We start from the raw sequence: 17,990 nt of genomic DNA, 5'->3' as shown, positions 1-17,990 counted from the left end.
GCTGAACCCCGCATTACCTGATTTGATGAGTGACTTGAACAATGTTCTTCAACATTCCTTGTAGCACCATTAAGCATCACTAAACCACCTTCTTCTTCCAAGGAAGACTGAAAACCCATATCTTGATGCAACTCATGCTCCTCTTCATCTGAATCAATGTGGAGCATAGCATTAAGTCTTGTGTCAGTGGGAAAGCTACTTCTTAGTTTTGGGGAGGCCCCAAGTGAACGCTCACTGCCACCAGATGTTCCAGGTCTCGGATGACTGCTGTGTTCTATTGCATCCAGATAGTCATTCAGTGAGTCCTGGCGACCTCTGATAGGTGATGACCTTGAAGTAGAAGAAGTTAATTCCTCCTGGTCTGTTTCTAGAGCCGTACTAGTCCTGAAATGATGCTTTGGTATTGCCTCTCCAGAAGATTCCTCAAGAACTGAACCATTTGAACAAACTGGATGTGTGTCATGATGTCCGGCTGGCATGTCCTCATCATCAGAGGGGCTTCCCAAATCTCCATTTACGGAATTCACTCCTAGCAAAGTACCAACTGCTTCTGGTGAAGCATCTGCCATTAAAAACACAAAGACTGGAATTGAAATCCATGATGCCTCCAGCAGGTTAATTCTAACATCATTGTATAACATGAATGATATATAAACATACATCTGTTAAGCTGTGCATTACCTTCATTCAAAATAGCTAAGTGAAAAAACTGCAGTGAATTCTATCTAGGCTTCTATGATATCATACTCTAAAAAAAAAACCTGCTAAGTATTGGCCGTCATGAATAATTTGGATTTAATCTACTTTGTGGGGTAAAGCAAACCTAATAAACCTGAAGTATCACCACAAAGAACATCCACCCTGCTCTAAGAGATGCAAGCACTTTGCCAAGAATCTTGTAAAAACTGCTCTGACAACCACCACATGGAAGGTAAGAAACAGTTTTCTAAAGTTTGTACTCCTGTATCCAAGATGAGGCTCTACAGTGGGCCAGCCACTGACATCGACTGCAATTTTTCTCTTATAGGCAGGCTATTATGACCAGTGCCCAAAATTTTAGGAAGAAGCCACAAACTACAAAAAGATCACCTTCTGTGTAGAATACACTTTAATATTTTTCCCTTTAAAGAAGGGAAATCTAGCTAAAGGTTCTGTGGGTGCTTTCTGGGGTATTGCAATAAACATTTTAAGGTGGAATATTGTTTTTCTGAGTTTTTTAGGACATGATATAGAATGTAATGAAAGAGGAAACAGATCAAACATTTCATCCTAACAATTGTTTAGGAATGAATATTACTTTCAAAGGTGGGGGCATGTAACAGGGGTCCTTCTCAGGGCCGATCTAACTGTGGCCCACCCACCTGTTTCTGGGCTAACCGCCCGCCTTCTCACCCACCACACCTTGTTGGAATTAATTAGTTCATTGATGTAATTAAGTGGGAGGCTGCCCATTTCCTGCCCCGATGCCAGGCCTGATGCCAGGGGTTCCATTCCTCCCCTACACCGCAGCCCAAGCCTCGCAGATGGCATCTCAATGTTATCATCATCACCGGCCCCCACACTGGGCCCCAGAATCCTCCTAAATGAACCCCACCTGGATTCATCTCCTCAGGTGGTTTCATCCGCCTTCACACTGGGCAGCATAGCTCCCTGAACTGCTTCCCCTCCCGGGTGTGGTCCCCCCGGGACCTTCAGCTCACTAGCCCCAGCCCACCTCCAGGCCAGCCGGAACCCCAGGCCCTCGGCTCTTGGGCGTTCCTCACGGTGGCCCCCCCGGCCCTTTGACCCTTCTGTTCCTGGCCCCAGCATGGACCAGTCAGGGAAAGTCCAGGCAGGCCTGAGTCTATGGCCTTTTCTCTCTCTCCAGGGGTCCACCCTCCAGGCCCTCCAAACAAAGGGGTAACCCACCCAGTTGTAGAGGCAAGGGGTTAGGGGCCCTGACCCGCCTTTCACCGGGGTGGTAACTGGCCTGGTATTTCCTGGGGGCTCCCGCACCACTGGGAGCTCCACCAGGCCACCCACTCTCAGCAGGGTGCAGTGTTTTAGGTCGTACCCAGGACCAGCAGCCTCCTATCCTTCCCCTACAGCTCCTCCCTTACCTCCAGATGATACCAGGAGCCCTCCGGCCAGGCAATATTGTTGCCTGGCCCCCAGCAGCAGAACTGTCCTGCTTATATGGGCTGCCCTCGGTTCAAAATGGCTGCGCTCATCAGGCACCCGGCAGCTGCCAGCTCCAGGCCCTTGCAGTGGCAGGCACAAACAGTGCCCTGCCACAGGGCATTATGCAAGCAAGAAGTCGATAGGTGCAGTAATGCCAAACTAAGGCTTATACTAGATAGATCAGTAATACACTAATACACTAAGATAACTTGGCATCTACTAATAAAGAAATTGCAAATGAATTGGATGAGAGGCAAGCTAAGAGCACCGAAGTACATTTAAAAAAAGATAACACAATGAGAGAAAAAAAACATTAAATAAAAATAGACAGCATCTCAAAACTGGCGTTTGAACTATCTAAAACAACATCTTTCCTTTCAACGATCACTGTATACAAAAAAAAGAGAGTAATAGGCAAGCATAGTAAATAATAACTTTTTTTTTTTCTAACTGACCATCTGAAAACACAGGTCCTTTTGTAAACCTCACCTTCATGAATGGAAGATGTAATCTCCACTTTGAACTGCAGATACCCACTTACATGGTCAGCTGGGAGCCTTCTGCCAAGATTGTAGCTGAGAATTTGGTCTCTGTAAAGAGAAAATGTGTGTGTATGCATGTATGTATTATGTATGTATGTATATTCACAAAAGGTAAATAGTTCTCTAGATTTTTTACCATCCTGTTTTTAACTGTCAAAGTTTTAATCTGTCATGTTCATGTCAGCAAGACATAATGCAATCAAATGTTTTAGCCATGAATTCATAGAAATGGGCCTCATCTACTACCTTGCAGAGATGCACAAATACCATGCACTTCCTGAAAGACTAATAACCATCATGTAAAACAGTGGAACAAACTACTGTTTCCAAGTAGCAATCATGTACCAGCAGCTTTCATCCTCCGCAAATCTTTTCAGAATTTTGAAAGGGAGAACATTTTAAAGGAAAAAATATTTTTTAAATTTCTAAGTTTACAAAAAAAAATCAATTATTTCATTACTTGAAAGATAAATGCTAGAAATATTCATTTTGTTAGGCCCAAGTTAAAAAAGCACTTAGATGCACACCTAACTTTAAGCTAGTGCTGACCAGGAACCAATTTAAGCACAGTTCTTAATGCATGGGATTAATGTTAAACCTATTCTAAATCAGAGATTTCACTGAGACTCAAACATGGGTTAATTGTTTTACTGAGACAAAAGATGAGATTCTGTCCAATGTACTCCAATAAGCATCCAAAAGTCAGTCCACAGTCTCCTCCAGCATAATTCAGACAGCCCATGCATGGGCATGTCAACATAGGACAGTTTTATCACTTATGTCAGTACAGGTACATGGGTATAACTCCCCATGAGGGCACTCTGTAGTGGTATAAATAGCTTAGCTTTAATCTCTTCCCAAGTGATAGTAGGCAAAAAAGAAATTAAAAAGGCCACCTGCATACTGGAATAAAAGAGGACTCACAGGATAAGTTATACTGGCAAAACCATAGGGGTTTAAATTCAAACTTTAGGTTATAGCAAAATACCTTGTGTAGACAAGGTCTAAATTAAAGTGGTCACCCCCTGGCTACTTTATCCACCAAAATGCCAACTGGAATACTCCACTGCTGGTGCTGCAGCTCTATTACACTACTAAACCCAATCAAGCCTCCTTTGCCAGGTAGAGGGAAGTGGAATGGGGCTGGGAGTTTTGACTGTCTCCTACAGTTTGTGCTCAGCATTGCTCAGCAGTTTGTGCTCAACATTGCTTCAGCAATTTGACCCAGTATATATGGGCTGGAGCTGTAAGGGTCACAGCTTTAATGCCTAAGAGAGCAGGCCATGAAACAAACCACTTCTGCTGTGTGTTCAGTCAGCCACTATTCTCCACAACAGCTATACAAAATTCCCAACTGGCAATTTTTGTACACAGATATGCAGGGTCAGGGGGCAAATCCTTTGATTCCTGCTCCACCCAAAGTTTAAAACCAAGTGCTTGGCAGTGGCAGCAGCATTTCTAGTCAGGCAGTACTGGGGGAGTCAACTGACTTCATGGCTCATTATAATCTAGCTGATCCCTTCTGAACTCTTCCTTCCACAGGTGTTAATGACCCGCTCTTCTTTATAATGGTCTTAATGTTCCACTAATCAACCTAACCTTTGTTCTTTAATTCTGCTTTCTGTTAGCTGCTCTTAGTAATAGCTCCCACTTTAGTCCTAAAATTGTTTCCAACTCATTCCGGTGAAGTTATATTTGTTTTAATTCAACATTGCCCTGGGCCCCTAGCATAGTAGTAAAGCTCCTAGTTTATTTTTAACTGGAGAAAAATACATGTTATTTCATATGTGATGATGCACCTCGCCATCTGCAACCCCCTTTTCATATGCTGGGTACTGATGAAGCTATCTGACTGCTAGAATTGGGGCTCACTCTAAATCCAGATGAGACCTAAACTAACACAACTTATTTAAAGAATGGCAAGTTCCAGGCTTTGAGCACTCTTATTTCCCTGACTCAAAAGCAGCATTACTACTATAAGGGGGAAAATGAACTAGTTATGGTTTTCTATGAAACTCCTTCTCCAATGCAAAAAAATGAAATATTTCTGTGTGCTGTTCAAGCCAGAACCAAGGCCACATACATTGAAAATAAAGAGTTTTGCTCAATAGCAAAAGTACAATGTACGTATATTTGATACATTCCACAAAAAACCTCAACTTATACAATTCATTGGAACATACCAGAAAGTGTAATCAGAAAGAAAAAAGATATATACCTTTGGGCAATATGTCATTTAATGCACTGTTAGACATTTGATAGAAAATAGACTAAGTTAATAATTAAAGATTTTCATTGAAAAGGATTAATTAATTAGATTTACAAACGAACTTATTTCAGCCCTGTAGTCCTCTGTGTTTACAACAGTAAACATAATAGTATGATATAATAGTGAATCAGGACCTTAAGATTTAATCAGGAAAATGGCCAAAATAGTTAATTCCCAGGAAAATGCTTTTCTGGTAAGAAAGCACCTTCAATGGATTTGTCTGTTTTCCTCTACCATATTACAGCAAGATTAAATTATGAGTTATTCATTGAGACAGACAACATAAATCTAGGTCACATAGGTATAAAAAAGCAGTGTAATACCCCATCTGAAATGAGAGTATGCTCCACTTGTGCAAATCTTGGTTGCCTTTTTCTATATGAAGGGTTTGTACTCATTCAGCTGCAGCAATATCTGAAACTGAGGCTAACTCTAAGTGAAACGAAGGACAAAATTAACACAACCTGTTTACAGACTAGCAGCTCCTAGACTTCAGCCTATATTGTAGTGAATTAACAGTAGCATCCCTCAAAACTAACCAATATGCATAGACACAGGTTTAGAACTGAAAGATTGCATGATTATAGTTATTAAAGTTTCAAAATGGACTTTTATTCTGCATTCAAATGGACTATAAAGATCAGTGAAAATTTGGTTACATGTATTCCTATGATGTAATGAGGATGAAGCTTTACATAAACCAAGTAAATAGCACAACTCTGTATTCGTGAAAGAAAAATACAAAATAAAATTGAGTCGCTAATAAAGCCAATAAGCCAATAGCATACATGGCCCAGGCTTCAGTACTTGAACTTATGCATTTTTTAAAGTTGATTTTTTAAAATTATTACAGAAAATAATATCCACATCTTCCCCGCTTGTTGTCATGACGAGGAGGTTAAAAGAGATTACATTTTAATTGCCTGTCAAAAAAATCATGCCTAGTTTTTCTATAATTAGGGTACTTTGTACTTTAATGTTATGTTGTAGATCTTTTCTGTTCAGTCTGTTTCATCTAATTTATGCATCATGACCTACTTTGTAAGATTTCTGAGGAAGAGGCTGGGCCATGATCACTGATTGGTGCCCCTGGACACTACTGCATTACAAATAAACAACATCATCATCCTTGATAAGTGGACAAAATATCAGCATTAATTTTTCAGTGAACTAAATTGAATATTTACTTATATAATTCTTACATATATGCATATTCCATAATCTTCTCCCTCCCTCAAAGATTCTGAGATATTTTAGTTGCAAGTTCGGAAGCTAAAACCAAAAATGTTTTCCAAAATTTTTGCTTGCAAAATGTACAGAAAAGATGTCTGTACGTATAGATAAACACAACAAATGTAGGTAGTTGCCAGACTTCACACAACTACAAAATAGTGTAGCTGGAACATTTTGGTGTTACTGTGCAAATAAACACACAGAGCAGAGCTCTGAAATTTGCCAATGGTTCACTTGTTCATCAGTGTGCAAATTTAACAAGCAAAAAACACTTACCGCATTATCTCATCTTTTATTTAAACTCAGTTTTAATCAAATCTGAATCAAACTACTGTGCTAAACAAACATAGCAGTTCAAAATGATAATTAGAACAGTGTTTTGCAAACCTTGTGGGTTTATGCCCCACCAAAATAGTCATGCAGCCCTGTACTTAGGCTTGCCATCTTGTCTTTGCTTACCTCCCTACTGGTTACCCCACTACTGATTGTTACTGATTCTTCCCTCTCTGGCAGTCAGTGACAATTGCTGGTGAGGGGAACTGCCTTGGGGAAAGCAGCAGTAGTGGCTGAAGTTGGGGCGTGTCAGTGGCTGAAGTACGGGGCAGCTGCTAACTGGCACCGTGATTCGCATGTGTCCCATCCCTGTTGCCCCAAGAACCAGTTGCATCCCCCGCCATGGTTGTCCACAGTTTGGGAAATGCTGAATTAGACAATCAAATTGTTTCAACTTAGCATTTCTTAGGAAAGTCCCTTACATGTACCTGGGCTACTTTTGATACTATTATAAAGTGTATGAACAAACCCTTTTTAAATATATTTAGTCAACAGAAGCACCATCAAAATTTTGCTATTATTCAAACATCATCTTTTTTTTTCTTTTTTTTAACTTACATGCGTACCCACTACTTACGAAGCTTAAAGATGAAAACTACTTTCAACCTGAATTTGCTTTGCTCTATGAATACAAGTTGCTACATATTTGGTGGAAATATTTTTGAAAAAGGGAGCTGCATGTTAGCTGTTGTGCAGAAGCACAATGACACTGCCTTGCCATTGAAATTCTTGAAAAGAACATCTCATTCAATGCCTACTTGAGGTCAACGAAAGGACTCGCATAGGCTTCAGTGGCCCTATACAAAACATGCTTTACAGTTCAGCTCCTCTCTTATGTTCAGATGACAGATGTTGTCATCTTGTTTTATGACCACTTAATTTACTATATGAACATTTAGGATCCTGATAAAATAAATACTATACAGAATTTTTTCATACATTTATATTTTATTCACTGCATATACTACTATACGAAGAGCAGGCCCACTGCCAAACAACAGTCACTTTCACCTGACTCACATGAAGCTCAAGTTTTCTGACCGACACCTCTGGCTTTCATCCTTCCTTCATTTTCTGACTACCGAATTCTAGAGCTTTTGTCATAGTGCGTTGTACTCTGAGCATGAACAAGATTTGATAATAATTTGGTCAATACCAATAGTCACTTTAGGCCAAAAGAACCTTTTAGGACATCATTTTAAATGGTTTTGCATCTTTAAAATAGTACAGAAATCTAAGGAGATTGTCAAAAAAACCTTTCAATGACACAGTAGATTAATTTTGGGGCCCATCAAATTTCAATGTTACAGCATTACACTCAGAAAAAGAACCTACATAAACCTTTCAGTTCTACCCAGTTAGTTAAATCAATGTTAAATTTCTATAACTGAGGATTAGAAATGCTTGTATTGTATAAAAAAAATCTGCTTGTTCTAAATATTTGTATTCAACTCCATTGCTTTAAATAACTAACTGCCTTATTACTCTTTGACGTACTAGCAACAAGTTAACACCTTTGATGCACAGAAAATAAATTATAGGCAAATCACACAGAGTCAAATTAATATAAAAAGCTAAGAAATGAGAACATATTCTATAATAAGACTGAAAAAAGGTTAACTTCCCGCTATGGCAAGTCTATGGTATTTGATCAAAATTAGTCATGGAAAAATTGGTTTGTGACTATATCACAGGTAGTGATCCTCCTGACTAATAGAATGCTTTGTTTACTGTTAGTTTTATGATTTACCCTATTGCATGTCTCTCCAATAGCCTCTGGACTGGGATGGTTAACTTCCCAAGAAAGCGCTTGATGATAGGACGACTCTTGGCAAATTTGTCTTTAATTTCAATCTCCAAGACATCTGTTAGAAGTGCAACAAAAGAATATTTCTGCAAAGAAATAACAGATTTGACAGGCTATCAGGATACCTCTGTTCAACAAGAATGGATATTTACACCACCACCTGGCAACAGGCAACACAAAGAGATAATTACTGCTAATTACATCTGTTTCCATATTACAAAATTATGCCAAGATAATAAAGTTATTCCTTATTTCCCTTCAGAAAGAATAAACTGTAATTTTTTTCTATATCACTATAATGTTTCACTCTTCAAATGACAATTTGATAAAGCATCAGTTACCTGCTCAGGAACAGCTTACATCATCTATTTAAACATCCATTAGCCTTCACCCTTGGGATTTTCAATACAAATGACAATCTGACCAGAATACCTAAAACACAGTATACTTCTATGGCTAAATAAATGTCAATAGGGAACAAAACCTAGATGTTTCACTACAGCTTCATCTGACTTTAATTGTTGAATGTGTCTGATTAGCATACAGAATAGAAAACCATTGTCTCACCCAGTCTATCATCAGGATCAAGCTTTCCTGTGATGGACAGAACTTAAATGCTGTTACTATCAGTTTGCTATAATAAAATTGCAAATTTCCTAAGGGAAGGAAGGAATCAATTCTGCACCACATACAATACAGTGCAGCATGTGCATTATAATTATATAAGGGTATTATCAGTATCTTGTTACAGAGAAGAACATATCAGTTAAAGGCATGCTGACATAATATATTCTCCAGTGATTATCACTTTGATAAAAGCTGCAAAAGCAAGCAACTAGAGGGCAAGGGAATAAAAGAAAAACTCGACTACTTTTTATTAGAAATAAAGGAAAGTGCATGTAGTAAAAGTATGTCTACAACATTTCTGGATCATGTTTGGGAGTGCTACAGTGGAACATGGTACACTCGGCTTGTGTGCACCTTAATAAGGATGTTTATAAGGCTGTTTACAATAATATTGGCATGCACCCAGTGAACTAGCTCAGGTGTAGTTATCACTATATACCAAGTACCATACTAAGGCAGCAACATTGCATTTGTTTCAGGGGGTAGCATGGGGGAAGTAGGCATATTGTATTTTATTGCAGTGCTTCCTAGAGTGGTCTGGAGGCAGTGTAGGGATGTCTTTAGTAGCTAAACCTCTTACTTTGAACTCAGCAGCAAGTAGACTCTGTTAAACCATATCTGTTAAAGTGTATCTGTGTATCTATTAAAGATGTTAGATTGGTATCACTGATGGAAATGTGTATTATTTATCCAGAAAATAGACAGTTTTGTCATTGATCATACTCTGACAACCACTGCACCTTGTTCCAGTTTACTGCAACCTTATTTCAGCTATGTTCTCTGACAAGATTATCCACACCCCTTGTAGCTTTGACTCTGTTAACACTCAGATACCAAATATAGCGGGGGCACATACCTAGTGGAAAGCAGATTCAGCCCATCAACTTGTTTCACAAGAGCTACCAAATGGCCATCTAACAGGTCCAGGTTTTGGTTACTAAAAGGTATTAACTTAAATATTATTTCTCACTTAAGATTTTCTTTTTGACACAGTTTTGCCATTCTGCACTTGTTAAAGACTGAGTTGTTTCAGTGTCTGCTCTGACACAAGTAGAAATAAATTCGAAAAGCCAGCTTTTGTCAAGCTGTCTTCCTCTTGCTAGATGGTGCTATAATTCCTCCCTTGACTAATCCTTCTACAGGAACCATGTACTTTAAAGAGCATCCCCTCTGCCTGACAATAAACCAATCTGTAAACTTGCCAGTTGCTACAAGCTACAGAGAGGAGCATTTCTCAATGAACAATAGCTGGAATCACTGCCCAAGCTAAGTCAAAACATGAATGCTCACTTATTGTGTCTTAAGTATCCTCACACCATATAATCCATTCTAATTAATTTAGTCCTTTATTTCAAGGAATCCACAGGACTACTGAGTGATTCCAAATCTTGCCAGCAGCAGAGGGAATGAGCTGCTCACAGCAGTATGGTTCAAACATATTATAAAAGGCAACTGTTCCTACCCAACAACAGGGTTCCTGCAACTACAACAATATCTAAGTACATTTAAATAATCAACTGCAAAAATAGCTCATAGCATCAGACAGGACCAAAACATAAAAAGAAACAACTACTTGGGTGAACTATTGCACCAGCAGGCAGAAGGAATTCTAGAAAAGGCATGTTACCTCTCTGTGCCAAACAGGATTAGTTGTGTTACTGATGATAGTAGACCGTCTTTCCTGACCATGATGGGCAAACGTAGGGAATGTACTTTTCTTCCCTGGTTGAATCGACATCTTTAGGTAAGGATCAGGGTTGAAGAACATCCCCTTTTTTAGCCCAACTGCCCTAATATCTTAAGAGAAAGGAAGAAAAAAGAAACAAAGTAATTAAAACAGTTCACAAAAATGTCATATTCCTAAAATACAACCTTCGGCTCATGATGAATGGCAAGTAAACTAGCATATAACTATGTAAGCTATGCCTAATTAGACATAATGCATAGAATCTGCTAAGGCAGGAAATCCGAGAGCTTTCTTAACAGACAGTAAAACTGGGGGCATCATTTCCTCAATTTGTGATCTAGCCACGTAATTTAATATAATGCACAGTGTCATTAAAAAGTAATGTAAATGTAAAACACGTTTTGGTAATATATCCCCCTATCCCTCTATTTCTGGATTAAAAACAAAAGCTTCATGTGAAGTAGACTACCGACGCATTATTTTTCAGGGTTACTACACTAACAAAACATACACTAAATATTTATAGACAAGATGATGCTCTGGGCTAGGATGTACAGCTGGTCACAGCCCAGAGCAAAAAAAAAAAGTCAAACATTCCAGAGAAAAAAAGACATTTTTTTTAGCATGCTTTTTTTCCACGTACGGCTTCCTCCAGCTCTGGAAACAATGTCCAGCACCTTTTGCCAACTATAATAGCAAGGAATAATTTTCTTTGGCCACAACGCATGCTTACATACATTAATGAACCAGGGTTTTGAGTCTCAAAGGGCAAAACAAAAGTGGCACTTCTAGCACAATGAGCAATTTTAATCTTTATTTTCAATATTTCTCTTTTCAGATTCCCTGAAGCCACAGATTTCTGGGTCCTTCTCAATGAGGAATTCTAGCCTGTAGTAGCAACCTCCATGAACCTCACTATATCTGGCATGTGCCAAATCAGAGTTTGCACAGAGAAAATGTACTGCCCTAAATGAAAAAATGCACTTGGATTGGATTTAAAAACCTGGCCAAATATAAAAAATAAGTTTCAAGAGCAAGGACAGACCATAAACTATGGTTCCATTTTAGGAACAATTTATTCAGGTGCTCTATCATGACTTTATCATCTGAACTATTGAAACACAGTTTCTTTCTAGGAGGGAGCACCACTGATATTTTGAGAGAGGCCCCTTGTAAATGGTTACCCACCAACCAGGAATAGCCATCCGTGCATGAAGAGAGTAGAACTTGTTAGTAAGGAAAAGAGACTTTACTGGTTTCCCCAGTTTTTAAAAATCTATCCAGAAGATTTATTTTAAATTAATCTGAATGTAGACACAGATTGTGAATATGCAGGAAACTAATGCCCGAGGCAAATTTTTACTACATCAAAACATTTGATTTTGTACTGATTTATTAATACAGTAATATAAATGTAGGATATCCCTAAGATTTTTTTTTTTTTACAAATACTTATTTGTTTGCCATCCTTAACTCCAAGCAATTTAAAGTGGGATTAACTAAACATATTTTATTAAAGTGGTTTTTGAAAAGCTGGGTAGCAACTTAAAGCCAGACATGCATTTTGAAAGAAATCTTTTGAAATCAAGAGGGCATGAAGCCCTATTAAGTCAAGATGGTATATTAATGGGGAAATCAAACAATTAATTGCACTTTGACAAGTTTGCACTGATTTTCCATTTCCTTTCTTGGAAACGTTTGTGTCTGAAAAATGTTGCTCATGCAAACATTCAAGAAAAACATTTTTTTTCCGTCTACCACCAACATTTGTTTCAGGACAATAGACCTGAGGCTGAAGAAACAGACTTCATACTTTTCCCAGTCAGTTTGCCCAAAGAAGACTTCAGTCTGCAAACTGCCATATTCTCTGCCTGCCTGACCAGAAGTGCAGAGGTGGGTCATACCAGTAGCAGCATCCTATTCTGGTTTCTTCTCTGCTGAGGTCCCCTTTGTTCATTAGACTGCTAATGATCTATTTAAAAGCCTTTTTACTGAAGTAGATTAATTAACATCAGAGAGGGCCATAATGGCTGAAATGCTGTAATTACCCACATTGATCTTTGATGGGAATATTTAGTAGGAATCGATCACAATGCCACAGCAGAGAGAAGGGAAAAGGCCATCCTGGTGTAGAAGACTCAGTGTGTGAAATTAGAGTGTGAATAAGCATTTGCAGGATTCAGGATTAGGTGGCATAGTACAAGCCTTTGCCACTTGCCCAGAGAGACACAGGCAGACTGACGTAAGTAAAAGGGGGCAGGGAGAGGGGTTGGCATTCGCAATCTAGCTTGGAATAGCTTGGTCAGGGTTGTGGAAGTAAGAACAGACCAGCCCCAGGCCTGTGGCAAGTAGCTGGGTTCATCTCTGAGGTGAACTAACTTTAGACAAGGCACCCCACTGTTAGGGTGACCTAAGCCCTGTGAATGCTTGCAAACTGGGGCATTGAGATCACCCATTTCTGCCATGTAGATGAACCACTGAGCAGTAGGCTGCTCAAAATTTTGCCAGGTGTTTCATTTTGACACTATTTTGACTCATTTTGAGCTCGAAGCAGCAGAACTGAAATGAAACGAAAGGTTTCAGAGTAGACTCGAAACGAAACAAGGGCAGTCGAAACATTTCAAAAGTTTCAAAATGTTTCAAGTTTTGAAGCTGGGCTTGCTTGAGGGAAACAGAAACTAAGGAGAGGAAGGGGGAAGAGGAGGGAAGGACCCCTCTGATATTGACCGTGTAGCTGGCTGGTGACTGTGATCCTTCCCTGAGGTCCCTTCCAATCCCATTGCTCTAGGGAAGGGACAGAAAAACAGCTGCACCTTAACAGCACACACAGTCACATGTCATGAGTTTTGCTTGTCAGCAGCCTGAGGTGCAGTTTCCCAGAAACCCCTGCACCTATCTCCTTAAAACTTGGCAGGCCTCATGCCCTCAGAAGGGGCTACCATCCCTGCTGTTTTCATCCATATCTGCCAGGAAATAACGAATTTTTAGGCAGTTTTGTGCTTCCCCATTATAGCCTATGGGCAAAACAGCGAAACAGTTCCAACAATGTGAAACAGAACAGTGCTTCAAAACGAAACTGGAAACAAAACATTGTCCTTTCGAAATGTCAAAATGAAAGTCGAAACGAAACAGTGCCATTTCGCACAGCCCTACCAAGCAGGTACTCTGGAAACAGTAAGCGCCATACACAGCCATCTGCCCTCTTGGCACCTCACTAGTAAGAACTTTGAGGACTAAAATATCACATGAGCAAATCAAAATAGCACCACCTGTAATTACTTTACTGATGCTAAAGTTTTCAAATCAAATGAGTAAGCAAGGCATGGAAGATGAGAAAAAGCAATTTCATTCATTAAAATTCATGAGTGTGCAATCATGGAACTAAACTTGATAAAGCTCATGTTCAAGCATAAAGCATGCGTCTGGCCATCACCTAGCCAGCGAGACTGAGTGTGGAGCTCCAAATGAGCTCTCTGCAAAGCTAGAGACAGAAGTTACACATAAACCAGTTTAAGTCATCAGAAACTGGTTTAAACCTGTAACAGAACTTAAGTTCAGTGCACATAAACCATGTTCAAAATGGCTGAAACTGGTTTGAGATAAACCTGGTTGAATGTAGTATCAGACTTAACTGATTTGGGTCAAACCAGTTAATGAAACTTCTGTCCCAGACCCCTTCCTGGCTCAAGTTAAATCAGAGTCCCCTAGGATCCCAGCATGCTTTCCAGCCCTGGGCTGAGCTAGGCTGTCTGCTCCAGCAGAGAAGGGTTGGGTTGAGTGGGGGAAGGGGGAAGAGAGAGAAGCAAGGACTGCCCCCACCAGGCAAACCCTGGCTGGGGGCTGGGGCCTGGGAGGGGGGTTAAATTCTCTTTTTCCCTGAGTACAGAGCTTCCCTGCCCTGCTACACTTATTGAAAGTTACTGCAAACTGTGACTGTGGACTAAAATCCCAGAGGTACCTGTAAGCATGAAGAGCAAGTGATGAGCGACCCTGCAGAGTCCTGCTTCTGTGATGCTGAGGGCAAGAAAACAGGCCTTATGATGAGAGGCTGAGAGCCATGGGACTCTTCAGTCTGGAAAAGCGCAGGCTCAGGAGGGACCTGGTGGCGGACTATAAGTATATAAGGGGTGTACATCAGGATCTGGGGGAACGGCTGTTCACCAGAGCGTCCCATGGGATGAGAAGGTCTAACGGTCATAAACTTCTCCAAGACTGTTTCAGGCTGGACATAAGGAAGAACTTCTTTACTGTCCGAGTCCCCAAGGCCTGGAACAGACTGCCTCCAGAGGTGGTGCAAGCACCTACTCTGGACTCCTTTAAGAGGCAATTGGACATATATCGCTAGGATCCTGTGACCTCAGCTGACTTCCTGCCCTTGGGGCAGGTGGCTGGACTCGATGATCTTCTGAGGTCCCTTTCAGCCCTAATGTCTATGAAAAAAAAATCCCAGAGACCTCAGGGGCAGCAGGAAATGCCAGAGCCATGCTCTAGTGCTCCCTGGCTTCTGGTCATAGCTACTGCAGGCATGTGGCTGCATTTCCTGAACCAAAGGTAAATGTGTCCAGTTGCTTCTCAGTTAAATCTTTGCAGCTTAGACTAACCTACAAAGATGGAATTGAGTCAATTTCAGGCTTTTTGACTGTCTGTACTTAGCCCAAGTCAGGGGTAAGGGAGGAAAAGACAACCACAGCCGTACCAAGCTGACAGCATAGGAACTAGGTATATTCTCATTGTGATCAGCAGCCTGCTAGAATGTACAGTGAGTAGTAGTAGTAGTAGTATTAGTAGTAAGAGGTTGAACAAGGTTGAGTCTCAGTGGTGAGGGAGAGAGGCAGACCATTGTTGCTTTGAGACATAGATTTCACACACTGTGGGTGCAGCATAATGGGCCAAGTCCAATTTTGAGAGTTATAGGCTAGAAGTTTGCTGCCCAGAGAGACTGATTGTTCCCATATGCTGTCAGCACTCTGTTGCTCTCAATTCTGCAGAACCGTGCAACATTATTTAGAACCGTGCAACAGGAGATGACAGCAAAGTGGTGACAAAAAGAGCAAAGAGGAATAAGGAGTTGTACTGAAGCAGCGAGAAGAAGACCTGCTGCTACACACTCTCCGAGGAAGTGCAATAAGAGCAGCTTTGGCTACCCCAGCTTCCTGAGAGTTGACAGGTATCCTGCTATCCCACCTCACTACTGCCTAGGGAAATCACCAAACATACGTGGCCTTGAGGGTCAGAAACTGCTAAGAGCAAAGGGGAATTATGTTGTTGTAAGAAGCGTTTGAGAAAGAAGGAAGACAACATATTCCAGGAGAACTGAGAAAGAAGCTGAAGACTACTGCGTAACAGCCAGAAGGCAGAGGGAAATTTGGAGAATTAGGGGGAAAGGAGGCTTTAATGTAAAATTTAACATTACTCAAACAATATAAAATTAGCTTTCTTCTTGGAATGCAGTGAGCTAAGAAAGCACAGGTCAACAAAAAAGAGGACAGAAAAAAGAAGACAGGAACTCAAAAATAAAACCAAGACTAGACATCATTGTTGAGTGATTCAGTAGCCCTGAATTCCAGATGACTTGTCTCTCCAAATTACTATGAAGCTCCAACTGACTTTGTTTGAAAACTGCTCTTGACCATGACAACTGTTGATACAAAATAAATATCACAAGCAAAGAAACCTATTCAAATAGGCTTTCAATGGCACAATAACTACAATAAGGCAGAGTACGTGAAGTAAAACTGTCACGCTGAAGTCACTTGGATCATGCTTTCTTGTGACTCAAAAAAAAAAAAAAAAGAGATACACAGGCATCTCCATTGATGGAACAAATAATTTTTATCATGACCAAATTGGCAAATGATACAAGGATCATAGCTAAAAGATGTACTCCAACTACATTTTGTCTTGTGCTATAAAATCACAACTGCTATTTTGTCTTTCAGTCTTTTCCATGCTACTATAACCTACCTAAATCATGTGGAAAGTTATAATACAATTTCAAAAGACATTGCAATGTCATTGCCTTTCCAATTATTTTTAAAAAGTTTCCATATAATTCTTCAAACTTGTTTTTTCTTCTTCTATGTGAGAATCTTCCATTTAGGCAACCATAGGGAACATTATTTATTTGGTTTTTAAATAGTATTTGCCTCATTTAATGGGCTTAACAGTTGAGTGCCTTGTGAACATTTGCCTAAATGTAATAGAAGAATCTGGATTATTTACATCATTGTTTCTTTGGTGACAATGATTTTGAGAGACTGAGAAAAAAACATTTATTTAACCACTAAAAATCCTTGATTTATCTGCCACCTGTTTGTGGTAGGTGTAATATCCAGATGTCTTAAGCATGCTCAGTTTCTTCTAAAGATTATTTTTGGGATCCATCAGGATTTAAAGGTTAATATGATAAAGCATTATTTCTAGAGAAATAAATATACTAATTAGAACCTTCAGGCAAATATTGGAAACTTATTGAATAAAACCCAATATAATGTTTTAAATGGTCTCTCTTTTTTTTTTTTTTATTGCAACAATGTTAGAACTTGATAAGGAGGAAACCCTTATGGAGCACAGTTTAATACCCACAATGGCCATGGGGAGACACCTAAATTTGTTTTCATTGTTCTCTACAGTTCCTCAGGTCTAGCACCTGAAACATCCTCCTTTATATTAAGCAAGTTATCAAGGCCAGCCTAGGTTCTGCTAGACCAGGGGCAGGCAATTATTTTGGGTGAAGGGCCGCTTACTGAGTTTTGGCAAGCCATTGAGAGCCACATGACAGGCAGCCAGGGGCAGATAAATATTAATTTTCTAAATTTTTTAGGGGTCCGGCGGGCCGGATGAAATGGCCTGGTGGGCTGCATGTGGCCCGCAGGCCACATTTTGCTCACCCCTGTGCTAGACCATTTTTACATCATCTCTATGCTGCAAAGTTGAAGTAATAGTTTCCTTTTGCAGGAGACAGATTATAAACTCAATATAATGGCTAAACTAGATGCCTGATCTCTGGCCCTTTGTGTTCTATTGACAGCAGTTGCTTTGTAAAAGGAATTCAGAAAAATGCAAGGAAAACTATTCAAGAAATGTAAAAAAAAAATTTTTTTCCCCTGCTGAAAAAGTGAATATTGCATTAATACATTACATAAGACATTCTAGGGACACCTATACATGTGCCTGACCCCTGCTCCATTTGATTAAAAGAGTCTGCTAGAGTGTTCTAATATGAATGCTCCAGTAGCCTTGGGAGCATATGTATTCAGTGTCCCCACATTTCAAAATGGCAGTGGGGGCTCTAATTAAAGCTCATTGGACCAGCTTTAGTTAAAGCACCCC

General features: G+C 39.9%; 1 protein-coding gene across 1 annotated transcript in view; it reads right to left on the bottom strand.

Annotated features, from left to right (window-relative positions):
• HECW2 (HECT, C2 and WW domain containing E3 ubiquitin protein ligase 2) overlaps positions 1-17,990 on the bottom strand; it is a 324,758-nt gene that overhangs the window by 107,213 nt on the left and 199,555 nt on the right. Inside the window, exons 6-9 of the mRNA XM_025209949.1 lie at positions 10,599-10,768; positions 8,288-8,430; positions 2,650-2,750; positions 8-562 (exon numbers count right to left, since the gene is read on the bottom strand). Of these exons, the coding sequence (XP_025065734.1) occupies positions 8-562; positions 2,650-2,750; positions 8,288-8,430; positions 10,599-10,768 (969 nt within the window). The remainder of the gene's footprint in view (positions 1-7; positions 563-2,649; positions 2,751-8,287; positions 8,431-10,598; positions 10,769-17,990) is intronic.

Source organism: Alligator sinensis, unplaced genomic scaffold, assembly GCF_000455745.1.
Source record: "Alligator sinensis unplaced genomic scaffold, ASM45574v1 scaffold784_1, whole genome shotgun sequence".
Taxonomy (NCBI): domain Eukaryota; kingdom Metazoa; phylum Chordata; order Crocodylia; family Alligatoridae; genus Alligator; species Alligator sinensis.
This window is presented reverse-complemented; position numbering and strand designations above follow the sequence as displayed.